The sequence below is a fragment of the Tripterygium wilfordii genome, chromosome 1 (genome assembly GCF_013401445.1).
Source record: "Tripterygium wilfordii isolate XIE 37 chromosome 1, ASM1340144v1, whole genome shotgun sequence".
Taxonomy (NCBI): domain Eukaryota; kingdom Viridiplantae; phylum Streptophyta; class Magnoliopsida; order Celastrales; family Celastraceae; genus Tripterygium; species Tripterygium wilfordii.
The window spans coordinates 2167959-2195198 of NC_052232.1; the positions used below are offsets into that span (position 1 = coordinate 2167959).

At 36.8% G+C, this 27240-nt stretch overlaps 4 protein-coding genes across 5 annotated transcripts; 3 read left to right on the forward strand and 1 right to left on the reverse strand.

Annotated features, from left to right (window-relative positions):
- Positions 1 to 4192: 4192 nt before the first annotated feature.
- On the forward strand, positions 4193 to 7533 carry LOC119998776 (serine/threonine-protein phosphatase PP1-like). 2 transcript variants are annotated; one of them, XM_038846315.1, is made up of 3 exons: positions 4193 to 4893; positions 6556 to 7115; positions 7197 to 7301. In XM_038846315.1, exons 1-3 carry the CDS (start codon positions 4719 to 4721, stop codon positions 7248 to 7250), a joined length of 789 nt encoding a protein of 262 aa, XP_038702243.1. In that variant the 5' UTR covers positions 4193 to 4718; the 3' UTR covers positions 7251 to 7301. The 2 variants fall into 2 exon arrangements, with proteins under 2 accessions (XP_038702243.1, XP_038702164.1); XM_038846236.1 differs by having other exon boundaries at positions 4198 to 4893; positions 7205 to 7533.
- A 7360-nt stretch (positions 7534 to 14893) lies between these two features.
- On the forward strand, positions 14894 to 16719 carry LOC120002365 (probable inorganic phosphate transporter 1-3). The gene has a single exon (XM_038851103.1). The coding sequence runs from the start codon at positions 14907 to 14909 to the stop codon at positions 16506 to 16508; it is 1602 nt and encodes a 533-aa protein (XP_038707031.1). The 5' UTR covers positions 14894 to 14906; the 3' UTR covers positions 16509 to 16719.
- A 3645-nt stretch (positions 16720 to 20364) lies between these two features.
- Positions 20365 to 23200, forward strand: LOC119994980 (inorganic phosphate transporter 1-4-like). Its single transcript, XM_038841323.1, has 2 exons — positions 20365 to 20576; positions 21315 to 23200. The coding sequence occupies exon 2, from the start codon at positions 21329 to 21331 to the stop codon at positions 22913 to 22915; it is 1587 nt and encodes a 528-aa protein (XP_038697251.1). The 5' UTR covers positions 20365 to 20576; positions 21315 to 21328; the 3' UTR covers positions 22916 to 23200.
- Positions 23201 to 25417: 2217 nt separating this feature from the next.
- On the reverse strand, positions 25418 to 26833 carry LOC119983703 (phosphoenolpyruvate carboxylase kinase 1-like). Its single transcript, XM_038827438.1, has 2 exons — positions 26001 to 26833; positions 25418 to 25676 (listed from the first exon to the last, which is right to left on the reverse strand). The coding sequence occupies exons 1-2, from the start codon at positions 26782 to 26784 to the stop codon at positions 25645 to 25647; spliced, it is 816 nt and encodes a 271-aa protein (XP_038683366.1). The 5' UTR covers positions 26785 to 26833; the 3' UTR covers positions 25418 to 25644.
- Between the last annotated feature and the right edge of the window lie 407 nt (positions 26834 to 27240).

Genomic DNA, 27240 nt, shown 5'->3' on the forward strand with positions numbered 1-27240 from the left:
AGAAACCATTAAAAAAGAAGTATGCCAAGTCCAACATAGCCAATAATATTGAAGATGACATAACCGAGATTGTAGCTATGGTTTCAGACATGCAAATTGGCATGATAACCGAAGTACACATGGCTACAACTACTAAATCTACGGATTGGTGGTATGATTCAGGTGCTACAGTGCATATTTACAATGACAAAACCATGATGAAGGACTTCAAAGTTGTTTAAGATGAAGTGGTAATAATGGGGAATCAAAACACAGCTATTGTGCGTGGCAAAGGAACAGTTGATCTCCTATTTACTTCGGGCAAAAAGCTTGTTCTTACAAATGTATTTTATGTATCCGAAGTACGAAAAAATCTAGTGTCTGCTAGCCATGTGTGCAAGAGTGGAGTCAAGGCTGTATTAGAGTCTGATAAGGTTATCTTTTCAAAGAATGGTGTATTTGTTGGGAAGGGATATGTTTGTAATGGAATGTTCAAATTAAGTATTAATAATAATAATGCTTCTTGTGCTTATATTGTTGAGTATTCTGTATGGCATAAACGATTAGCACATTTGAATCATAGTTCAATAATAAATATGTCAAAACAAAAAATTATCTCTTTTGTGCATGAAACAAAGGATAAATGTGAAATATGTAGTCAAGCAAAATTGACTAGACAACCTTTTCCTAAAGTTGAAAGAACTACACAATTGTTAGAACTTATACATTCAGATATTTGTGAATTAAATGGAGTTCCAACAAGAGGAGGAAAATGATACTTTATTACATTTGTTGATGATTTCTCCCGATTTACGTATATTTATTTATTGAAAACTAAAGATAAAGCTTTTAAGATGTTCAAAATATACAAGACTGAAGTTGAAAATCGAAAGGAGAAAAAAGTTAAAGTTCTCCGAAGTGATAGAGGTGGAGAATACTTCTCTACAGAATTTTCACAATTTTGTGAAGAACATGGCATTATACACGAGTCTACTGCTCCTTATACGCCCCAACAGACTGGACTTGCAGAAAGGAAAAATAGAACTCTAGTTGATATGGTTAATGCCATGATGTTACAAGCTAAGTTGCCTCTTAATCTTTGGGGTGAGGCATTACTAACAGCTTGTCATGTGCATAATAGAATCATTTCAAGAAAAACAAATATTTCTCCTTATGAATGTTGGAAAGGTAGAAAGCCAAATCTTGAATACTTGAAGGTGTGGGGGTGTTTGGCTTTTTATAGAATTATCGATCCTAACAGGTCAAAGTTAGGACCAAGAGCAATCAAGAGTGTATTTGTCGGATATGCTGAAAATTCTAAAGCATATCGATTGTTGGATTTAAGTTCCAAAGTAATAGTTGAATCAAGGGATGTGATTTTCTTAGAAAATCAGTTTGTCAATGATTCAGAAGCTTCACAAGAGAATAGTTCCAACAAAGACACAATGCTTGATTGTCTATTTCCTAACTCGGCATTACCTAGTCCAATCTACTGAGTTTGCTGAGCCAAGAAGAAGTCAGCGGGCTAGGAAAGAAAAATCTTTTGGATCTGATTTTATTTCTTCACAGGCTATTGCTTTTCTTGTCAAGGGCAGTAGAGATATGGTATTAAATAAAATACCAATTGTGTTGAATATAGAAGATAGTGATCCAAAAAGTTTTAAGGAGGCCATGACATCAAAAGATGCGGCTTTTTGGAAAGAGGCTATCGATAATGAAATGGACTCAATAGTATCCAACAATACGTGGGTAATAGTAGACTTACCCCCAGGTTCTAAACCTATAGGTTGCAAATGGGTTTTTAGAAGAAAATTGAACACAGATGGTTCAATTCAAATGTTCAAAGCAAGATTAGTTGCTAAAGGTTTCAAACAAATGCATGGTATTGACTATTTTGATACATATGCTCCTGTAGCACGTATTACTTCCATTCGAGTTCTATGTAAAGACGGTATTTTTAAATGGTAATCTCGATGAGGAAGTTTATATGGAACAACCAGAAGGGTTTGTTCTATCAGGAAATGAAATGAAAGTATGCAAATTAGTCAAGTCATTGTATGGTTTGAAACAAGCGCCAAAACAATGGCATGAAAAATTTGATTCCGTTATTTTAAGTAATGGATTCAAACATAATAATGCTGATAAGTGTATATATTCCAAGTTCACAAAAGAATATGGAGTAATAGTATGTCTCTATGTGGATGACATGCTAATTTTTAGTACTAATTTGTATGGTATATGTGAAACTAAGAAGTATTTAACTTCTGCTTTCCAGATGCAAGACTTAAATAAAGTGGATACTATCTTAGGAATCAAGGTGACAAAACATAGTGGGGGTTATGCTTTGAACCAAACTCATTATGTTAAGAAAGTGCTTACAAAGTTCTCACATTTTAGATTCAAAGAAGCTAACACTCCATATTATTCAAGTATCAAATTAGTTGAGAATTCGGGTAGAGCTGTTGCTCAACTTGAATATGCAAGTGTAATAGGAAGTCTAATGTATGCCATGTATTGTACAAGACCGGATATTGCTTTTGCAGTTTGTAAATGGTCACGATATATTAGTAATCCTAGTATAGACCATTGAAAAGCAATTAAATGAGTTCTTGGATATCTTAAACGATCTATTATGGTAGGTCTACATTATACGAAAAATCTGGCTATATTAGAAGGATATTCGGATGCTAGCTGGATTACAAGTGAACATGGAAACAAGGCAACAACCGGTTGGATATTTTTACTTGGTGGTGGTGTTGTTTCATGGGCTTTCAAGAAGCAAACATGCATCTCTCACTCTACTATGGAATCTGAATTTATTGCCTTAGCCGCTGTAGGAAGAGAAGCCGAATGGTTAAGAAATATGTTGTATGAAATTGACTTGTGGCCACAACCAATGCCGGCTATCTCTCTCTATTGTGATAATGAAGCAACGGTGTCTAGAGCGTACAATAAAGTGTACAATGGCAAGTCTAGACATGTAAGTCTAAGGCATGAATATGTACGTCAATTGATTTCGGATGGAGTTATATCAATTGTTTTTGTACGTACATTTAAGAATCTTGCCGATCCTTTCACCAAAGGATTGTCTCGAGACATGGTGAAAAATACATCCATAGGAATGGGACTAAAACCCATAGAAAAATCACCAATAATGGAAACTCAATCCTAGATTTTTGTCAAAATAGGATTTAATGGGTAATAACAAGTTCTTGTGTGATTAGTCGAAGCACAAACATAATTCTGGTGTCTCTTTTAGTTTGGATTAGTGCTATTTGCTACAAGTCGAGAGGTTAAGTTATAACCTTAATGCATTCCATGAAAAGATGTGTCTTAGTAGCAAAGACTTAAGGGAATGTCACCTATATGAACATAGAAGTTGTGCCGTTTCTATCAAAGAATTGGGTTGTTTTTTGAGCATGTTCATGAAATCAGGAGAGAGCACAAGGCCATAAAAGTGCTACTATGTAATTCTCAAAAGAAATATTGGCATGTGTGTTATTTCCGGTTCATATTAACAAAGTTGTGGTTTAAGATTGCTCACCATTTACTTTAATGAACTTTGAGATAACTACCCTAAAATGGTTTAATACTTGATACCGTTGATTCATGCTAATACAAAGGAATACAACTAAAGGAACTGGATATTCTTTACAATCTAGTGGGGGATTGTTGTATAGATTGTAAAATAATGGATAGACATGAATATACCCCAATAGTCATGACTCTAATACGTATAAACAGTTTTGAATTTGTTTAAAACAATTATTAAAATAACTTCTTTAGGAAGTTATTTTTGGAGGGACATGTTGGTTCAAGATGTCTGATGGTAATAGACATCTATATAAACACAAGTCCAGAACCGTCTCTTTACGTATTATTTATCAGTTCTCCTTCTTTCCTTTGAAAATTCTTGTGAGAGTGTATGCTTTGTTAAATCCTGTAAGGCTTATTATTGTTCAAAGTATAGTGGCAATAAATTGTTTTTAAGGACAGTGTATTCACGCCTCAAAGCTTCTATTTTGTTAATTTTCTTTACACTACATTAAGCAAATAATCGTTAGGTTTAAGTCAACAAATGAAAAATGAGTAAATGACCAATGAATTGGGTTTCAACCTTGAAGCCTTGCCTGCCACTAAAAAAGCATAAGATCATCCGGAAATCTGAATTATTCGTAATAATCCATAAACGATCGTGCGTGCGTCAAATTGGGTTCTGCTGCCGCCCACCGTCCCCGCTCGCAACTTTCAAAACCCCGATAGTCGTCTAGTCGTCCTGTCGGCTGTCTCTGTGTGGAGTTTGTCTGGGGTCCATTTCTTTCACCTACCTACTACTTTGGCTCCTCACTCACTCTCTTTTTCCCTGTCGAGCGCATCTTTAAGTATAATCTTCCCTTCTCTTTCTTTCAAAATTTTGTTCTAGAATATGTTCTCTATCTCGCTTTTTCCTTTTCAAACTCAGTGAACACCATTCGTTGCTCCATCACCAAGAAAAGTGCCGCCCATAAGGAGATAAATGAGCCATGCCCAGAACCCAGAACTTTGATTTGATTATAAAAGCTCTCTCTCTTTCTCTTTTAATCATTTGACGCGGCATGCGTTTCTTTTGAATTCAAGAATATCATAGTGGAAGTAGTAGTTTTCTTTATTCTTCTTGCTCGTCTTCTTTTCTTTTCGGTTTGTGTTTTGTGCCCTTCTCTCTATCTTTGCTGTTGCAATTCAGTTTGGAGAAATTGGGTATGGAGCCTTCGGTTCTTGACGGTTTGATTAGTAGGCTGCTTGAAGTTAGAGGCAGACCAGGGAAACAGGTGCAGCTCTCTGAGGGTGAGACTAGGCAGCTCTGTCTCACCTCCAGGACCATTTTCTTGAAGCAGCCAAACCTTTTGGAGCTTGAAGCACCTATCAAAATCTGTGGTAAAGCTTCCGTTTTTCCCTCAATTTCTTGGTCATTTGTGTGATGGGATTACATTGTTCAAAAATGGGATTTTATCAGTTTTACTGCTTGCCTCCTGCATCATCTGTTTTTTGAATTTGATATGCTTTGAAATTGTTTAGTTTGAATTTGGACTTAGGGTTTCGGGGTACCATGTTTAGCCGAGTGGTGCTCTATTCACGCTTGTTTTGCAACCCTGCTCCAGCCCTAATTGAGCACAAGAAGATGATGTTTAAGTTCAGTTGCCTAATTTTATGCTGCGTTTTATTCTTTTCACTAGCTTTCATATAAGGAGATCTTAAAATGAGTTATTAACAACTCATACTTTATCAGCTCCACAATCTTTCTTGTTCACAAACTCTACACAAACAAGCAAAGCATTAGAGCAGGTAGCAGGTCAATTATAGATTAATACTTGATTTTTGTTCGCTCGGTTTATTTGAGTTCTTCTAAAATACCTAAATGAATTGGGTTGACATCTATTCAGGCTCCACTTGTCTGCAAAACTTGAATTTTTGGTCCAACTTCATTGATTTAGCTTTACATACATTCGGTTCTGTGTGATTCAAATCAGTATATTATTTTTTCTACACTACGAATTGTATTTCATATTTCCAATGTGCTATAGAGCATGCGACGATGTTGAGATATAAATCTATGTATTCAAAAGCACTTGTATTATCTGTTGTTCAGTTATTTTCTGTTGTTCGTTGGCGAGTGGCTTAATTAAAAATTGCCATTTTCTTCTCTTGAGTTTTACTTAACAAGTTTCGCTCTCTGTACCTTTATTTTAGATTGTTAAATAAGCTAAAAATGCCGGTTCAAATTCTTGTATGAAAGATATTTTAATTTTGTCAATAAGATTAAATTGATTGGTGGAGTTTAAGTGCTTCATTCATATTTCTTAAAATTCACATCCACATTGCTACTCTGGCTGTCAATTGAATTACATATCATATCATTTGGCTCTAAAGTTGATGTGGATTTTATCTTTTAGAATTTGACTGCAAATAAGGGCAAAAGAACTGGGTTCTGCACTTTGGCTTGCATGCTATATCGAGTGAGCTATTTGATCTCTTTATGTTAAAAGGGAATAACTTGTTTCTCGCAGGATATACTATCTTATCATATATGACCAGATATCCTTTATAAAAAATACATAATTATCAGTCGGGCATTGCTCTAGTTTAAAGTGGTGACCATGGAAGCTACTATAATTGATTTTAGTTTTATTATTGAGTTTGAATAGAGAGCAGTCTAATCAAATAGATTTTGGTTGGACGATGGAGTCTTTATGAGTAATATTGCATGAGACTTCATCTTCTATTTAGTCATTTTCTCTGAATTATGATGTGTTGATAAGTCGCAATAAATGGCCTCTCAGTTACCCGCATGCTAGAATAATAACTAACGTCACTTAGTTCATGACCTTCAGCGACTTTTCTGTAAAATGTGCATTTCAGCATCTTTTATCCTCACTGACTAAACTGAGTATTATTATGTCAATCCAATATGGTAATTTCATGGAGCTGTTTATTCATGTTGTGTTCTATATTCTGTTGTTTAGTAACACCTGTTAACTTTGTAAGAAATCACATTCACATTGAATAACTTTTTTTATAATCCATTTCTTTGTCTCCAAGGGGACGTACATGGTCAATATTCAGATCTTCTGAAGCTTTTAGAATCTGGCGGGTTTCCTCCTCGTGCCAATTACTTATTCTTGGGAGATTATGTGGATCGTGGAAAGCAAAGCCTGGAAACAATTTGCCTTCTCCTTGCATACAAGATAAAATACCCTGAGAACTTTTTCCTTTTGAGGGGTAACCATGAATGTGCTTCCGTGAACCGTATATATGGATTCTATGATGAGTGTAAACGTCGGTTTAATGTCAGACTTTGGAGGATATTCACAGATTGTTTCAATTGCCTCCCTGTGGCTGCGCTCGTTGATGGAAAGATACTCTGCATGCATGGTGGAATTTCTCCTGACCTGCGCAATTTGGATCAGATTAGGAATTTACAGCGACCTACTGACGTTCCAGATAGCGGTTTGCTTTGTGATCTGCTGTGGTCTGATCCTTCTAATGACATACAAGGTTGGGGTGCGAATGATAGAGGAGTTTCCTATACTTTCGGGGCTGATAGGGTGATAGAATTTCTTAAGAAGCATGATATCGATTTGATTGTTAGAGCTCACCAGGTTTGAAATATTCTTTCGGGTGATGCTAACCATGAATTAAGATTGTTTTGAAATTACTTCCGCTCATTGTCTATTTTGTGGATTTGTAGGTTGTGGAAGATGGATATGAGTTCTTTGCTAATAAGCAACTCGTGACAATCTTTTCAGCACCAAATTACTGTGGAGAATTTGATAATGCTGGTGCTATGATGAGTGTGGATGAGAATCTGATCTGTTCTTTCCAAATACTAAAGCCCGCATGATGCAGCGAAATTGAAGACAGCAATAAGAGATGCAGAATAAAGATTTGAAGGGTAGATTAGAAGAAGGGACGATAGAATCGACTCAATGGAGTGTCTAGGGTAACAGAAATTTTGTATTATTATTGAATAAAAGTCTAAAAAGCCGTCTATAGCACGAGATGTTACAATCCTTAAATAGAGAAACCCTAAACCACTCCTATTAGGAAACCAACATTAAACAGAAATCAAACAGACTCCTAATTTACCCTTAAAGATACTACTTGTTCACCAAGCAATAGTAATAAATAACTAATCTCGTTTTTCTAAAATATCATAATAAAACACTAATAACTAATAAATAACTAATCTCGTTTTTCTCACTAACCTGAAAATTACGATAATGCCATCAATTCTAAAACTTAGATAAAACCCTATAATATTCTCCTAACAATAATACTAACTTAAATAAAAGATAAACAAGACCTAAAACCAACTGAAAAGGACGTAAACTTCTAAATAAACTATAATTCAAAATCTTATGATTTTTGATCTGCATCAGCGCAGATAAGAAACCAAAGTTTGTCCTTGGGAAAACCATTACAGTTAAGTCTGGCAGTCCAACTGGAATCAAGGTACACTGGAACTGAAAGTCTATTAAGAGTTGTTGTTTCTTGAAATAATATGATATGGCTGCTGTGAAATTTTTTCTTCTGCTGGTGCTAATATTTGTGGAGGAGGATACCACAAAACATTGGACACAGTTAATGATGGTACATTAACAGGGCTCATTAGTCCGCATTTACGTGGAAGAATTTGAATATTTTCATGTGTAAATTAGAACTCTTGGTCTTATGAGGAGGGGTATCGTGGTCGTATTTTCCTGGATCAAATTGTATAGGTCTATGAACATTTCACTTTCGCTGATAAGCCACCTGTTAGAAGAACTGAAAAGTAAATTTTGTTTTAGTGCAGTGTGTAGTTGTTAGATTTACTCCAAAACTTTTGGGCACACCGGCAACGTTGAAGTCCCAAACTGATGAATTTATTTCTCTCTGTATATGATGTCTACCTAAATACTGTATTAAAAGAGATAACTGTCAAATAAACAAGTATTCAATGAGCGTATGGTGATAAAGATTTGCAAAAGCTATCTAGCGGTCTAACCACCCAAGCACAACTGGAACATTCCTAAATTCCCTTCCTTTGACGTGCATTTTAATACTATGGGTATTTATATGTGAATTGTCCTGTCATTGGCATGTGCTCATACTTTTTTTTCTCATGCTATGCTTCTTTTAACGTAATTGGCAGAATTCTTGGTGGTTTATTGCCCTTGCTTCATTGTATTTTGGTTCGAACTGCAAGAATGTCTTATCTAGAAATTAAAGGTTTTTTTTTTTGGTTTGTTGTTTTTTCCTGTACATTTCTCTTGTGCCATCACTTTTCATCATGGACACTAACGAAATTTTCTTTGAAATGTCTTACGTTTTTCTAAGTCGTTTCTTGGTGGGAAGGTATGAAAGCTTTCTAGCTGATTGAGATACTAGAAGGCAGCAGCTGTCTTGGATACTGCATTGGCAAACAGGAATATTGACTTTCAACACAGGAGTAACTTGGCAACAGTGTTCTGCTCAGGCTAACTTGGAAATATTCTTCTGCAATAAATTTAGAATTTGCTGTAATCTCTTTGCTTTAGTTTCTTTGTTGAGATGACTAGCCGCTGCGCATGCCACAAACTCAATTCTGCCACTTCTCTCTTCTTAGTTCTGCGCCATCCTCTTGAGCAGGTCAGCATTATAATAAGAGCAAAGCAAGACAATCTGCTAGTGGTTGTGGTTGTGTTTTGTACATGATTTGACGTCAACATCTCCTTTCGTGTAGTAACGATTTGGCATTGCTCATCTTTGCCTGTGTTGCGTTTGTTTTTGAGTATCATCATAAAAACCTGTAACAAGAGGCAATGCCGAAATCCAATTGTTGTATTGTCTGTAACTGAAATGGAGTTCTTAATGTTTTCTCCATCTTGAATCTGTTACAAGGTCTGTTTCATGTTTCATAGGCTTCTATTATTATTGGCATAACATTCTGTTTCTGTTTGATGAAAGCCAGTGGTATTAGGATTAGGGATGGCAATTTGTCCCCGACCCACCCCGAGCGGATTTTCCCCGACCCGAGGCTTGTGCGGGGCGGGGATGGGACAAAAAATCTCAACCCGGGGCGGGAGCGGGTATGCCTCGCAACCCGACCCGCTATAGATATTTATATATATAGAAAAATATTTATTTGTTTAAACATATTTTAATTTGATATCATTATTAAAATAAAAATAACACCTAAACCCTAAGTCCCTAAACATAATATTATCACTCTTAATTAGATTGAATAAACCCTAAGTCCCTAAACATAATATTATCACTCTTAATTAGATTGAATAAATGTTGATAAAAACTTACCTTAAACCCTAAGTTAAATATGACTCTCTAGTCTCTATTCCAAGTCAATTAAATAGATCTTGATAAAAATGTAGGACCCTAAATCTTAAGTTAAATATAACCCTATACTCCTAAATCCTAATCTTCAAAACTCTAAAGGCCCTAAACCCTAAAGACCCTAAACCCCAAAACCCTAAAGACCCTAAAGGCCTTAAACCCTAAACTCCAAAACCTTAAAGACCCTAAACCCCTAAACCCTAAAGGCCCTAAACCCTAAAGGCCTTAAACCCTAAACCTAAGCACTAAACCCTAAAGCTATAATATGACCCTCTACTCATAAATGTTGATAAACTCTTAAAACCCTAAAATTTTATAAAATAAAGTATAAAATTAAACAATTTAAAACTATAGATGTGTGTGATATAAAATTTAAAATCAGTACCCATTAAGTAAAACTAAAATTATTTAATTGTGTTAAAAATATCATAGGTGGTATGTAAAGATAATAATTTAATTAGTTGGCAAATGTAACATGAAAGTAGCTTTGGTTTGTTGGTTAGTTCATTATTCTTCCACCTAGGATGTGCAATTTAATTTTACAATATTTAATTTTACAATTTTCAAAGATGTTGCATAGAGGAGGGAGCGGGGATCCACGGGGTGGGAATGGGGCGTAAAAGTGGCCCCGACATGGAGGGCGCGGGGCACCGCCTGGAGGTGCGGGGCGGGGGCGGATCCCTAATTAGGATTTGTTGTTAAGAAAGGAATATATATGTGGGAAGAGCCAAAAACAATTGCAGCTGCTGTCTGCTCTCACTTGTCCATTGAAGCATTTTGCTTTTTCACTATTGCACTAAAAAAGTATCACCATTGAACAGACTCCAGTAGAAGAACTTGATTCTGCAATGGACCACTTTCTTTGGAGACATAAATTATTGGGTATATTTCCCTTTTTTTTTGACTTGTGTAAATTAACTTCACTTGGCCAACCAAATTGGAATTTGCTCTCTTGACCTTCCCTACGAGATTCGTCGATGGTGTCCTTAGAAGATAGAAATGCATAAAGCAGCAAGATCTCCATAAGTTTCTTTGCATTACACCAAGTCCAATGTCCGGACACAATACAGGGCTCGTAATAATCCAACGACAAATGGGGGCTTGGGCAGTTAGATTAAGGCACGTTGACAACTAGGTTGTCTTTGTCTTTGTCAATAATAAACTCTTTTTTATCTTGGTCCATTTTCACATTTGATGTTCTTCTTCACTCAAGTAGTCATTGCCATCTATTAATTTGAATATTAATATATGTAGACGTCATAGGAATTACATGACAATTCCCCCATAATGATTAATTATTATGGCCCAAAGTAGTCAATTTCAATTCGATGTGTTCAGGGCTGAATTTTCTAACATGGTATCTGAGCAAAGACTCAGTTCATTTGGACATGATCTCTACCTGTGTCTACTTGTTGAGCCTTGCATAATCAAGCCCATAAGTGCGGGCCAAGAGTGTCAAGACTTGTAGTCTCATATCGGATTGGCATAACCCAATTAAGTGGTATATAAGTAAAGATCCAATTTATTGTTGTGAAATAGGTTCCTCATGTTGGACCTATGGTTCTACATCTCTAATTTTGATGATATTAAATCATTTGTAAATGATAATCAAACATTAAAGTAATATTTGATTTATGTGAATTGAATTTAAATGAATATATCTTATTGATTACTTTACAAGAATATATCGTTGAAGTGAGGCTTTTGCCTAATACTATGTGAATTTGACATTTAGTCATGCTTGATATATTGCTGAAAATTCAGAATTGCAAATGAACTAGAATTGACTAAGTTAAGAGTATTAATTTTTCAATTATCATATCTTAACCAACTTAGATCCAAATGACTTCAAACTTGAACCACATGCACATGAAGGTCTAATAAATGTTCTAGGACTATAATCATGAGAAATTAAGTGCATCACATATATATTTGGTCATATGCTTAAATTCCGCCAAAATTAGGTTTTACCTAATTTTGTGCATATGTGTTCTTTGTGAACGTGGTAAACCAAATGAACTCCAATTTAAATGAAATTTCGTGTGCCCCTTAGTTTCATCACTATAAACATATTTGACTTAGTAAAGTTCAAGAGAAAAGGTCATTTACACTGAGTTTGCAAAATGACATTGAATTTACACTTAGAATTTATCGGTTTCACTATTAGTGACTTATTTGCTTGGTTGAGTGACCAAACGATTTCCAATGGTTATGAAATTTTATATGGACATTCTAATATGTAAAAAATGATTTATCATGCAGTAATATGAGTTTTCTGGATTGTTTTTCTAATATAATTAACCTATGCGCTTTATATGAAGCTCTTTGAGGTTACATGCAATTGGGGAGTTCTACCTCCTATTTCCTTGGAGGTTAATCATCTCTGTGGTCTCATATAACTCAGAATTCAGTATGTTCAAGAGATTTGAAGTCCGGTTTCTAAGAATGAGCTTGGAGCTCTAGGAAACTATGAAAAATCCTATTTTTACCAACTTTCCACTAAGGCATTTGATCAAGTTGAATGAATCCAGCATTGAGGCTATTGGTTATGGTTTTCATGGGAGATACATCTGATATTTAACAAATGAAGAGTGCAGCTATGTTAAGTGTGTGACAAATTGGACCCGATCATCTGAAGCATTGAATCAAGGCTTTTACCAAAAATATACAAACATGTGGGACAAGCCTTGTACCCTCTATTAGAAGTGGTATATTCTTTGTTTGGTTTCTTCATTCAAGACTTGTGCTACCAAGAAGATAAGTTTGGTGCAACCAACAAGGCCCTTGCCAAGGATTCACTTTTGAAGTCTTGGAGCCAAAATGAAGGGACAAGATGGCATAGTACAATGTGCATCCATGGCTGAGAATTAAAGAGAGTTTGAATGGTCAAGATTTGAAGACATACATTGATCCAAGGATTGTGCTTGTGACAACACTTATGGAAGAAAGGTTCTACCTTTTCTCTCAAGCTTCCAACGTCTATATGCTCTATGGTGGAGATTTGTTTGTTCAAATCATCAATGGCCAAGATTAAGAGCTGCAATGAATGGTAAAGATCAACTCTTGAAGTTTGATCCAATGGCTTCAAGCATGGGAGAGCATTGACACAAAAGAGGGGTCTTCTCTTTCATTCAACTTGGAGAAGCATTTGCAATCAAGAGAGAAATTTGTTCAAAGCTTTCAAGCATTCAAGCATCCATTGTCTACTGAAATCCCAGCTTTTTCCTAAGCCACTACTCAAGGCCTTCTCACTATTTTGCTGCTGCAAAGAGAGGGTGCTTCCACTTAAGCTCAAGGTGTTACTTCTCCCAAAATTCACCTCACCTTACCTACTTGTAAATCCCACCCGTGAGTGTGTGATTGTTGTTATTGAAAATTCTTCACTTAAATAGCTTAGTGCTAGCTGTGAGAACCTTGGCTGAAAACCCCATTGAGAAAGTCCCTTTGTTAGGGCAAATTGCAAACATTGAAGTTTAAGGGAGTTCTTAGAAACCCTTGGTGTAAGGAGTTTTGTGGGTCTTTTAAAACCACACCTTAGTGGAGTTGGGAAAATCCTAGGTTGGTGAATCTAGATAGTAGACGTAGGAGAAGGGTCTCCGAACTACTATAAATCGTTGTGTTGATTTCTTTGTTTACTTGTTTCTATTTACTACTTGTTTCAAACTGCAGGATTTTCAAAACCCTAATCTGTCCGAGATTAGCAGGCTGCCTTAAACTTTGAGTTTTGATCTGAAATTTTGATATAGTGTTTCTTAAGGTGTTGTGACATTGCATATAAAACTTCGTTGCATTTCGACATCATTTGATAGGTGAAATCTGAGTTGAAAATCTGTGCGCAGTGTGTTGTTTGAAAATCTGTTTTGTGCAATTCTTGATTATTTGATATTTGATCATTCACTATATTGTGTCGCATCTTGCATTGAATTGAATATTGATTAGGATAATCATTAGAGTCCAAATTTGTGTGCTACTTGTTAATTGTCATTAATTTGTTTAAATTGAAAAAGGGATTCCAATTGGAAATTGGGGACACAATTCACCCCCCTCTTGTGTTAAACTCGATCCTTCACCTCAGTTGACTGGTACGCTAAGCTCCTCTCTCGTCTCTCGCACAACTTCCCATTTCCTAGAGTTTTTAAGTGTTAAGTATAACTTCTAATCTGAGCCATTATTTAACACTTCTCTCATACAAATGATGCGTTTTCTGGGTCTAAATACTTCGGAGAAAGACAAGAAGAACCATGCAGCTTAACATGATGTACAAACAATGATTGATTACCATATGAGACAATCCAATCCAAATACAGCCTGTGCTTAATGAAACTTAAAACTTAACTGACGATGATTATGATGACTTGATTTTGGATATAGGAATAAATAGATGGTTTATACCGTAGCAAGTTTAGGAATTGTAACCACATTCAGATGTGGGTTGGCACTATCCCAATTTTCTCCATGGACCTATATCCAAACTAGTATATCCATCTTAAATATCTATGCAGCTCTTGTTTAGCCAATTAATGATACAAACTTATGAAGAAAAGTATTCATAGATAATGTCGGAAGGAAGCATATATAGTTCGGCAAATAGTCCAAGACGTTTACGATCAATACGATTAGCCAATAACTAATGCAAAAAATAGAGAAATCGACAATCAAAATCAATCTTAGGCAAGAGACATATGCGATTAGATAACCAACCAGGTTCTTATACTTTGTAAGGATTTGATTGATATAAATAGGTGGCCATTCTCTCTCAAGTCTCAAATACAATCTCCTCCTCATTGTCTCCTCCAGGTGAGCCTCCTTTTTCAGTTCGCTCTTGTCTGTCTTTCCTTTTTTGAGGAACTTTTATGGAGCCTGACAAGTTCCATCCTTTTTGGAACTGAATTCTTAGAGCAATATCATCACTACCACTTTATGAATCATTGTTGCCTTTCGGATTTACACAGTACATATATATATATGTACACTCATATTATGATTCAGTTTTTTCAATAAGTAACATCTCTCAATTGTAACTATGTACAGGAGAATCCCGTAGTTAGTACTGGTGGAGAAATTTTGAGACCGATCAAGCCATGGCAGGGCAATTGGGAGTGCTTAATGCACTCGATGTTGCAAAGACCCAGTTGTTCCATTTCACTGCAATTGTGATTGCAGGAATGGGGTTCTTCACTGATGCTTATGATCTCTTCTCCATATCACTAGTCACCAAACTATTGGGACGCATATACTACTACAGCGAAGGTGCAAAAAAGCCAGGCTCTCTGCCTCCCAGCGTTGCTGCTGCAGTTAATGGTGTGGCACTATGTGGAACTTTAGCTGGACAGCTCTTCTTTGGATGGCTTGGAGACAAACTTGGTCGTAAAAAAGTCTACGGAATCACTCTGATTCTAATGATTGTTTGTTCTATTGCATCCGGTCTTTCGTTTGGGGATTCTGCAAAGGGTGTTATGACCACTCTATGTTTCTTCAGGTTCTGGCTTGGGTTTGGTATCGGTGGCGATTACCCTCTTTCTGCTACGATTATGTCTGAATATGCAAACAAAAGGACTCGGGGCGCATTCATTGCTGCGGTGTTTGCAATGCAAGGATTTGGGATTTTGACTGGAGGGATTGTTGCTCTTATTGTGTCAGATATATTTGATCACAAATTCGAGGCCCCTGCTTATAGTGATAATGCAAAAGCCTCAACTGTGCCTGAAGCTGACTATATTTGGCGCATAATCTTGATGTTTGGTGCACTACCTGCTGCGCTTACTTTCTATTGGCGTATGAAGATGCCCGAGACTGCTCGTTACACGGCCTTAGTAGCCAAGAACGCAAAACAGGCTGCCGCAGACATGTCTAAAGTGTTGAATGTTAATCTTGAAGCAGAAGAGGAGAAGGTTAAAAAATTAGCTAGAGAGCCCGCAAATTCTTTTGGCTTGTTCAGTAAGGAATTCGCAAGGCGACACGGCTTTCACTTGCTTGGAACTACCAGTACTTGGTTTTTATTAGATATTGCATTCTATTCCCAAAATTTGTTCCAAAAAGATATCTTCACTGCAATCCAATGGATTCCACCAGCGGCAACGATGAATGCAGTTCATGAGGTGTACAGAATTGCAAGAGCACAAACACTGATTGCACTCTGCAGTACCGTGCCGGGATATTGGTTTACGGTGGCATTTATTGATTATATGGGGCGATTCGCGATTCAATTGATGGGTTTCTTCTTCATGACAGTTTTCATGTTTGCTCTTGCAATACCATATCATCACTGGACTTTAGAGCCTAACAGAATTGGGTTTGTTGTTATGTACTCACTGACATTTTTCTTTGCCAATTTCGGACCCAATGCGACAACATTTGTTGTTCCAGCAGAAATATTCCCTGCAAGGCTAAGATCAACTTGTCATGGAATCTCAGCGGCCGCGGGAAAAGCCGGTGCGATTGTTGGTGCATTTGGTTTCTTGTATGCAGCACAAAGCACAGATTCAACTAAGACTGATAAAGATTACCCTACTGGTATTGGTATCAAGAATTCACTTCTTGTACTTGGTGTGATAAATTTCTTGGGCATGCTGTTCACTTTTCTGGTGCCAGAACCGATGGGAAAATCTCTGGAGGAAATGTCAGGAGAAAATGAGGAAGAGAATGGTGAGGATGCTTATGCAAGGACAGTTGGTTCCAATTGATTTGGGAAATGGAAATCACAAAATGATATGGTGTGCTTGATTTTCATTCTTGTCATGTATTTTGTTTTATGATCTTGGTTCTTGTAATAATTATGACCACTACATATGTGTTTCTACTGAAGTCTCAGATACATGTAATTCCTTGATTTTCAACTTGTATCCTTTGAAGAACTATGTAGCTGCCTACATGTAATGTGCATTATATGACTGAATAAAAGAGACTTCCTTTGAAAAAAACCTATCGTTTGAAAAACTTTGGGAGAGTCTCCCCGCCCCCCTCCCCACTCTACCCCTCCTCTTCCTTCTCCCCCGCCTCTCCTACCCCACTTTCTTTCCTTGCCTCTCACCCCCCCCCCTCCTCCCTCCTTTTCCCTGCCTCTCCTCTCCCCTCTTCTCCTCCTCTCCCAAACCTTTCTTTCTTTCTCCTCTTCTCCCATGGGTTAGATCTACCCTTTCTCCACCTAGATCTGTTTAATTTTGTTATGTTTTCGTGTTTGAATAACAATTTTACAGGTTGCTTTTCTCCAAATTTCGATCTCCTCCATCTGTCGTGGATCTTCAATAATTGGTGTTTTCGGTGTGCTCCGGCGACATATATTTGAATTTTTAATGATAAGATTTTCAGATTTGAGGGAGTTTGGCATCTCTTGTAGATCCAAGTTACAATCTCTGTGTGTGTGTGTTTTTTTTTCTATTTAGTTTTTGTTACCCGGCGTAGACCGATAGAGTCGGACTTATTCAGCAGTTGTTCGGCAGTGTCTGGTGTAATACGGTGTTGTCCAGCAATGTCCGACGATATCCGTTTTAGTGTTTGCATTTTCTTAATTTGTTCTTTTTTTAGTCGTATAGATTGTATTTCATCTTTATGGTAGCCCCGAGTGCCTATGAGCCTCATTTATTCAATTTGTTGAGTAACTTAATACAATCAGGTCTATGATCTTTTCAAAAAAAAAACTGAGACTTCCGTTTGATACAGTTTTGCAAGATGCGGCAATCTAAGATAAGACTAGTTTGTAGGGGTCACCATCTGATCCGGGGGCCTAAACCCGGCCCAAAATTAGACCGGGCCTGGGCTCCATTTCTGGGGCTGGGTTCGGCCTGGCCCAAACCTACTAGACAACATAATTATATATATATATATATATATATATATATATATATATATATAATATGTATATATTTACATATATTATATATATATGTATGTAGACAGTGCATGCACTATCTGCATATATATATATATATATATATATATATATATATATATTATTGCAATGTATGTGTATATATATACATAATTCATATACATATATATAATACATATATATTACACATATCTATATATATAATACATTTTCCTCAAAAAAAAAAATACATGTATAAATATTATATAGTCAAAAAGTCAAGCCCAGCCTAACCCAAAGACTCGAGGCCCGGGCCTCATTTTGAGAGCCAAGCCCGATTCTCAAAATCGGGCCCTGGCCTCATATTTCCGGGCTGGTCCGATGTGGAGCCCTACTAATTTGCTATGTTTGCTTTATTTACAATAAAATAGGTTAGTAGTATTGAAAATTGTCACATTGTCATAATTCGACAAAATGCTACTAGTTGAAACGAAACGACATGCTGAGTAGACGTAGATGCTTGTGGCCCCTAACCCCACCTTGATTTCGCAAAATTCCATCATTTAGGACCTTAAATGGTCTTTGTTGAAATTTAACCCAAATGACACTAATCGAATCAATTTCAAATAATTGAATGATGAAATTGACACCATTCTAATCTTAAAGAAGAGTCCATGGCTGCAAGATTGATAAAAAAAACATATATATAGGGTAATACTTTCAAATAGGTTATCAATTTCGACAAAAGCAGGTGATCTTTGACATTGAAATGGGTCAAAAATTGAAGGCTATTATTCCAAAATGGGCTGACCATACCAACACTTTCTAAGTCAATAAATAAGGATAAAGAAATATCCAATAGTTTTGAAATACAAGTCTGGTCATTCTATCTATTATGACAGATCCAATTGTTTGTGCCAAGAACTTCACCCCCTTTGGAGTCTCCTATACAAGTTTGGACAAGGAAAAAGAAAATGACTCGCAAATGTGTATAATGATTGAAAACCAATAAGTTCCCACTTAAAATTAAACCTCACTTATTCACATGTATATATGTAGTCATGATGACAAAGTGGAGAAGAAAAATTAAAATCATATTTATGAGTTATGGCGTATGTCATATATATTTTTATCATTCAAGTGAAGTGGGGAATAAATCACTTTTGAACTTAATTTTTGGCCCTACAGAATGAATGTAACATATTGACTATATCTACAACGGATTAGGAGCTCCACAATTCGTTTAAAATTGTAAAGTTTATAATTGAAATTCAATGGTTTGGTAGGTGTGTCACATCACACACTACATTGTTGTTTTTCAATTTTTAAAACTTGTCTGAATTTTTCTCTATCATTATATGTGAATTGTAAACTCTAGAGAATTGCGGAACCGCCAAATCCATCCACAACAAATTAGGTACAACAGAGGGGGTATTTGGTTGGCATTTTGAGGATGGAATGAGAGTAACAATTACCCATTATCTTATTTGGTTGATTTTAAGAGGGTGAAATCTCAAACTCATTACACCTTCTATTCTCCCTTGTGGCTATTCTCATTCACAAGGGAAAATGAGTTTTAATATGCAAAAAATTATTTTACTCTTATTTTTATTTTTTGAAAGGAAAAAGGGTAATATTGAAATTGAACTAATAAAATTCTAACACTCATATTCACTCTTTATTTAATACTAATTTTTGGTGATTGAGTTAGTTGAAAATATATTTTCTAGTTAGCATCCACAATTGACTCATGACGTTACTTTGTGATATTTGCTTAACACTCGGAGAGAGTGAACAGATTCATAAATATTTAAAAAAGTTTAAGGAAAAATAAAATAAATAATTAGCTAACTAATTAAAAATTAATATAAGTATACTTTGCTAATTTTAAATACAGTAAAATCAAATCATTCGAGGCTCGAATTAATCCTATTCCGGATTGGGTTCAAAATTCAAATCCCTCTTCCCCCAATTGTTGTAAACCTTGGTTATTAAAAAAAAAATTTACATCTTGAGGATATTTTCGTTTGAAGTTGATTATCTCTAATTAAAAGTTCAAATCTATTTTGTTGATTTAAATTTTGGCTACAAATGATGAATATGTAATTGTTAGGAGGGTAGGTTTTGATGGCAAGTCATGGACTAGACTTACTTACAGAGTCAATGTTGTTGTGTGAGTCCAATTTGGGGTATTGACAGTGAAAACATGTAGTTTTGTGTCTCACCATCTGATTTGTTTCAACGTGTAGAATTCACGTTGTTTTTTTAAATTAAAGAAAAAAAAAACAGATTGAATGGCGAGATGAAAAATTGCTTTCAGTTCCCACTATAGATACCCCATCTGGTGTGAGTCCAATACTAGAGCCCCATCAATTATGACGAGTTGGTTGAAATCAACTAGAGAACTCAAAGTTTGCCATGTTACCCTATAAGAAATTCTCACATGCGGGCCTAAAATGCGGATAATTTCTTGTGAATGTTGAAAAACAATATGACCGCATAGGAGAATTCCTTCTATACCCTATGAGTTACGCAAATATATATATACACTTATATATATATACTTAAAAGAATAGAGAAATCCAAATATTTGGGAGTTAATAGAGCGTGACATGAATGATTAGGAAAATGATATGGAAATGGAATTGCACGGCAATGGAATCAGTTGTGTTCGGTAGTATAAATGTGTTTGGTATGAACCAGGGAATATACTTTTGTGTAAAATCAAAGAATCCCACAAAAATAGTTAAGAGGCCAAATCTAGTTGGAGAAGGAGAGAGTCCCTTGCAGCAAAAGACGTAACCAACTCCTATCTCAACACTGCTTCCTCTCTATCTATAAATACTAAAGACTTCTGCTAGCATCGTTAAGCTTAAACACACACTCGCATTGCAAATTTCTTCTCAATCCCTCGTGATTACTACTTAGTTCTTCTCAATCGGTGGTGCGTATGCTATTGTATTTTATTCTTCCTTTGCTCATGGTTTTTGGGTTTTGTTTCTGGTTCGCTACAGTGAAGTCAGTGTATTTGATTAATCCCTTGAATGCTTGCTTGTTTATGTTCTTAATCTGTGTTCTGAATTTCGTAGTTTACTATATGTCAAAAAGTTAGACATCTATAACTATATACTGTGAATTAAGAGTTTCTTTGCATTAATGGGTGATGGTGGAAGATGAATCTTGTTTTTGATTTTCTCAAGCTTTTCTTAGTACTCTGTTTTGAACGATTTGTAATTGGTTTTCTATGTCAATTGTTCATTGGCCTACCTGTTTGTTTACTTAGTTCTCCATCTGTTTGTTTGTTTGCCTGAGAGAAGTCCTATCAAGCCTTAGGTTGATTAATAGAATAACAAGAAACAACCTACTCACCTTTGATGTTATTTCTTTTTATTGTAGGCTTCTTTCTTATTGTACTTTTTTGCCGGGTTCTTGGTCCTTTTCAAGTTTCTATCAGTTGTCGTCACAATAATTTATAATTGGATCTTAGTCATGTGGTGTGTGCTCACACACAAACAACTCTGGGGAAAGAAACAAACTCTCTTTTTGTTTTTGGTTGTTACCTGTTCATGTTTTGTATTTTGTTCACATCATCACGAGTCTAATAGTTCAACGTGACTGAGTCAATTGGTCACTCGTTACAAATACATAGTCTTGCTAATCTTCTGTGTTCAATATTTTTCAGGGAAATTGAGGAGGATGGCTAGAGAGCAATTGCAGGTGCTCGGTGCACTTGATGTTGCCAAAACACAATGGTATCATTTCACAGCAATTGTGATTGCTGGCATGGGATTTTTCACTGATTCATATGATCTCTTTTGCATCTCACTGGTCACGAAGTTACTCGGCCGTATATATTACCACGAGGAAGGCTCTGGCAAACCTGGTGTATTGCCTGACAATGTTGCAGCTGCTGTTAATGGTGTTGCCCTATGCGGCACCCTTGCAGGCCAGCTCTTCTTTGGCTGGCTTGGCGATAAAATGGGGCGCAAGAAAGTATATGGATTGACACTAATGCTCATGGTTATTAGCTCAATTGCCTCTGGCCTCTCCTTTGGCAGCGGTCCTTCTACCGTTATGGCCACACTTTGCTTCTTTCGATTCTGGCTTGGCTTCGGCATTGGTGGTGACTACCCACTTTCGGCTACAATCATGTCCGAGTACGCCAATAAAAAGACTCGAGGCGCCTTTATCGCTGCTGTTTTCGCTATGCAAGGTTTTGGGATTTTGGCTGGAGGGTTGGTTGCAATTGTGGTTTCTGCAGCATTCAAGACCAGGTTTAATGCCCCAGCTTACGCGGTTGATCCAATTGGATCCACTGTCCCGCAAGCTGATTATGTATGGAGGATCATTTTGATGTTTGGTGCTATCCCGGCTGCACTTACATATTACTGGCGAATGAAGATGCCTGAAACTGCTCGTTACACTGCCTTGGTTGCGAAGAATGCTAAACAGGCTGCAGCTGATATGTCAAAAGTGCTTCAGGTTGATTTGGAAGCAGAACAAGAGAAAGTTGAGACAATTGTTCAAGATAAGGGGGGTGAATTTGGCTTGTTTACAAAGCAATTTGTTCGCCGGCATGGGCTTCACTTGCTTGGAACCACCACCACTTGGTTCTTGTTGGATATTGCCTTCTACAGTCAGAATTTGTTTCAAAAAGACATTTTCTCTGCTATTGGTTGGATTCCTAAGGCCAAAACCATGAGTGCCTTAGAAGAGCTTTTCAAGATTGCAAGAGCACAATTTCTCATTGCTCTATGCAGCACAGTTCCTGGGTATTGGTTCACAGTTGCATTTATTGATAAGATGGGAAGGTTTGCTATTCAATTGATGGGATTCTTCTTCATGACAGTATTCTTGTTTGCTTTAGCCATTCCATACCACCACTGGACTCTACCTGCAAACCACATTGGATTTGTAGTGATGTACTCACTCACCTTCTTCTTCTCCAATTTTGGTCCAAATGCCACCACATTTGTTGTGCCAGCGGAAATTTTCCCAGCAAGATTAAGGTCAACATGCCACGGCATATCAGCAGCAGCAGGCAAGGCAGGAGCAATTGTGGGTGCTTTCGGATTTCTGTACGCAGCAAATGCAATTGGAGTAAGGAATGTACTGATAATCCTTGGTGTGATAAGCTTCTTTGGACTGCTCTTCACATTCTTGGTGCCTGAAACAAAAGGAAAATCTCTAGAAGAAATGTCTGGTGAAGGAGAAGAAGAAGACACATCAACAGCAGAATCAAGACAGGAGGCTAGTCATGGCATCACAACTCTTCCTGTTTAAACAACTCAAATGCATGAACTGGAAGAAGCCCTGTAAATCGTATGCATTTAGTATAAATCTATGATAATAGAACCACTTTGATGTGAAGCCTGAGATGAAATAACCCATTTCTGCTACTCTGATTAGTCCTAGGTTGTGGTACTTATTTTGTTCCAACTCTTTCTTAATGCAAGGAGAAGTAAATGTTCATAAATCAGTAGTATGCTTGTGCTTTATAAGTCACTATGTCCCTGCCCTATTTTTCAATGCTTCTTTGTTATATGTTACCTATGATTAGACACTGAGATTCAGATACCCAAATCTGGAATCTTGTGTTGTGTTGAGCCCTCTCTTCCTTGCATCTTTTATCAGTTTCTTCTCTCTCCACTTTCATGTAGTTAATATTCCATTGAACTTGACATACTTGATTGATTGTTGTTAAAGATGAATGGACTTAGTACCTGCATAAATGTTGGTAGAAAATCTTAACAGAATGTGCTAATTACAAACAGACAGCATTTGCAATGGCAACATAATTATTAAGTGATGATGACTGGCTTGAAAGAATTCTTCTTTCTTAGGAATGAATATCTGTCTTGCCAAGACCCCATGATTGAGCAGTTAAATTTAAATTAACTTGTAAATTTTTGAATTTTGAATGTAGATTCAGAGGAACTGTATCAGCACCTCTAGTTGTTATCTTCATTGATTTTATCTTTGATGAATTCATGGACTTTTTGAGTTTGTAGTTTGTACCTTAGATTGGATGATGGGCCAAGAGCCTCCAAACAACTCTTCAGTGCCCACCCAAATCAAAACCAATGAAAGTAGGCACCAATACTCGAGAACAACATAAAACAAACAAACATTGGACAACATCGAGATGACAACACTATCCCAAACAAGGGTGAAGCCAAGATTTCAGACAAAGGGGGCACAAAAAATTGTGCGGGATTGTTGCCCCTGAATTTTTTTTATGACTAAGTGTTGTTTTAACAAATTCATCTGTCATGGACTCATGCCGTCACCATCATTTGTCTCACTTCGTCAGTTTATTGTATTTGATACTTGAGTATTGAGAGTCAAGAGATAGAGAAAAGGATAGAGCAATTTAGCTAAGTTAAGAGTAATTTAGCAAAGTTAAGTAAGTTTGCGCCTTTTATTTTTGTGAATTTTATAAAGTGGTCAAAGTGGGTTTTAAGAGTAAGTTTAATGGATTTAGAATATAAGAAATTTAATGGGACGGATTTGGAAAAGATATTTTTAAAGGGGAAAGATTGAAAAAAGAATAGTATGATATTTAAAAAATTAAGGGAGCAAATTGAAACAAATTGGTAGTATAACGGTATTTTACAAAAAAAACTAAGGGGACAAATTGGAAAAAATTGATAGTATATGAGAATTTTCCAAAAAACTAAGGGGGCAATTGCCCCCTTATCATGCACGTAGATCCGCCCTTGGTCCCTAGATGAAATCGGACAAACTAAGATGAACCAGGACAGACTAAACAACGAACACATATGGACTTGAAATAGTTCTTGACTTCCCCTTCATAAAAAATTTAAAAAAATAAAAAAACTATCTCCACCAAATTTATAAGCCCCATCGCTATGCATCAAATGTGTCGTCGAAACACACCAGAAGAACCGATATGATGAAAAATCCACGATAGATAGATAAGAAGGTCCAGATTTAACCTTCATGACAAACGATGTGGTGAAGAAAGAAAACAATATATTTATACGAGGGAATGATAGATCTATACCAAAAGAGGAGGAGGAGGAAATGCTGGAGGCTCATCATTGTCCTCCTCCCCTCGCCTTGAAAAAAATAGCTTATGAAGTTGAGAGAGTTTTAAATCATAAAGATTTGTTAGATATGATAATCTAAATATTAATTAAAGTTGAAAACTTAATATGTAGTAATTACAAATAAAAAAAAATGAATTAAAAAAAAAAAAAAAAGGATTCTCCACGGATAGAACCATTCACAAGCAACCTCAAGCCTTGCAAACTTGCGCCTAAGAAGACAACTGTGATGGTACATACATACACTCCCATCTTTTAGCACAGACAATAAGCAAAGTTGAACGAAGATAGTGACTTTCAAGTTTCAACTAACAAATTTAGGTCCAGACAAGCTGTTGGCTACCCCATGCCGGATTCTCATTAGGGTGCAGGAGTTTGGGAACAAAAAAATATGGTCCCCTTCAACTAGAGACAAATCCTTCTCAAATTGAACTTGGTTATTTTCAACAGAAATAAACCCAAAACTGATTTTCATGTGAGATCAACAGAATTCTCAGCAGATGTTTTTTATGGATAAGATTATAAAAATTTTCATCATGAAAGGCCCCAACAAAAGGGTCCACCATTGCCTGCCATTGATGATTTTATGGATAAGATTAAACTATAAGTATATAGAGGAACCATAATAGAAGACATCAAAGAGATTCTCAATTACAGAACATTAACATATATATATCATAAGAGTGTTGTTGAGTCCCTTACTGCCAACCAAACCTTCCCCAGAAACTGCAATACTAGCGGCTTTCCTATACAAACCCATCCTCGCAATTAAAAAAACGTAGGATACTCTCTACAGAAGGTGTCCTCCTCTATACACACACTTTACAAAAGCACCTTCTTTTGTTCTAATTTATTAGAATCTACAAAGACCCTAACATTCAAGCTGCTGCATCAAAATGTTCATCACTGCAACTATATATGTATATATAGTCTTTTCCAGGATCAGTCTCCACCACTTGTCATCCATGGATGCCCTGCAAAAAGGGAGAGGGGAATTAATTGAAGAACCCAGAAAAGAAAGTAAAATTCAAAACACACGTCCTTAAATTCTGCTACTAGGGTTTTAGAGATCAGATGAAAAGAACCCCAAAAACTGTAGTAATTATAGGAAACAATTTCCGCAAACCAAAGATGGTCGATCAATTATGTAATCTACCTTGTTTGGCACTTCTTAACGGTAAAATATTTTCAATTCCATTAAGATTTCAAAAAAGCTTACTTATTCCCTTTTCTCAGTAACCAAACAGATCAGGCAAGAGGAAACAGGTAAAAAGAGATGAAATTGAAGACCGACTTACTTAGAACTTGCTCTGCAGAGAATCTCCGGGACACGTCCTTGCACAACATTCTCCTCAACAAATCCTTCACGGAAGGGGACACCGATTGAAAAGCCCTAGTCGGAAATCTCAAATTAGCCCTCAAAACCGCCTCAAATATCCCCACAGCATCGTCCCCGTAAAACGGCGGAAACCCCGCCAACATTACATACAAAACGACACCCGCGCTCCACACATCTACTTTTTCCCCGTAATCTCTCCCGGACAACACCTCCGGCGCCACGTAATACGGCGTCCCCACCACTCCTCTCGCCAATTCACCTTCCCCTACCACTTCCGCAGAACCAAAATCCGCCAATTTCACGCGGTTTCGCGAATCGAAGAGGACGTTGTCGGGCTTAATATCGCGGTGGATGATGTTGAACTTATGGCAGTGAGCGATTGCTTGCATAAGCTGTGTAATAATCTTTCTAGCCTTACATTCCGGCAGAGAACCGTGATCGACGATGATCTGGTGGAGGTCTAGGTTGGGACAAAGCTCCAAGACCATGTGAAGGTACGTATCGTCCTCGTAGCAGTCTATTAGCTGTGTGATTTGAGGGTGAGGCGTGAGGAGTTGCAGGATCTTGGGTTCTGTTAGAAGACACTGTGACTCAAGGGAGTCGCCAGAGATAAGTCGCTTGTCGATGGATTTGACAGCGAATGAGTCACCAGAGGCAGGGGAAACGCACCGGAAAACAGTGCCGTAGCGTCCCCTGCCGATCTCCTCACAGATTTGGTAGTCCTTGTGTAGTTGCTGGGTCATGAGATTTCTGTTTGTTTGTTTTGGTTATGGGGTGTTGCTTAGGGGCTTGGGAATCATCGATTTGCTCTTAAATAAGCAAAGATGGTTCAACCGTCAACGGAATGTCTTGCGAGAACAGAATATTCGGAGGGGGCGATCAACTAATTAGAGTTCGCCACGTATAGAATCCCGAATCTGAACCCTGCAGCTGTTTAGGTAACTTTACGAGAGTGCCCCTCCTGAACTTTATTCGGAATTCCACACACGGGCGGGGCGGGGTCTCCTATCCAAGTTTAGACTTCGTGTCACTTAATGATACTTGGAGCCGAAAAAAAATGTGAAAGGGGCATTGGTTTAGACAAACGATGTGGGGCAAATAAATTTTTCGTAACATAATGCGATTAAATAATTAAGTTCAAATTAAATACACAACATAAGTTGCTTTTAATTTGTTCCATTAAGGTCTTAATTCATTGT

Coding starts and splice junctions, on each gene's coding strand:
- LOC119998776 (XM_038846236.1), top strand. CDS start 4,719: ATGGAGCCTTCGGTTCTTGACGGTTTGATTAGTAGGCTGCTTGAAGTT. Junction 4,894..6,555: donor AGCACCTATCAAAATCTGTG/GTAAAGCTTCCG, acceptor TTTGTCTCCAAG/GGGACGTACATGGTCAATAT. Junction 7,116..7,204: donor TGATTGTTAGAGCTCACCAG/GTTTGAAATATT, acceptor GTGGATTTGTAG/GTTGTGGAAGATGGATATGA.
- LOC119983703 (XM_038827438.1), bottom strand. CDS start 26,784: ATGACCCAGCAACTACACAAGGACTACCAAATCTGTGAGGAGATCGGC. Junction 25,677..26,000: donor CTCTGCAGAGCAAGTTCTAA/GTAAGTCGGTCT, acceptor CCCTTTTTGCAG/GGCATCCATGGATGACAAGT.
- LOC119994980 (XM_038841323.1), top strand. CDS start 21,329: ATGGCTAGAGAGCAATTGCAGGTGCTCGGTGCACTTGATGTTGCCAAA.
- LOC120002365 (XM_038851103.1), top strand. CDS start 14,907: ATGGCAGGGCAATTGGGAGTGCTTAATGCACTCGATGTTGCAAAGACC.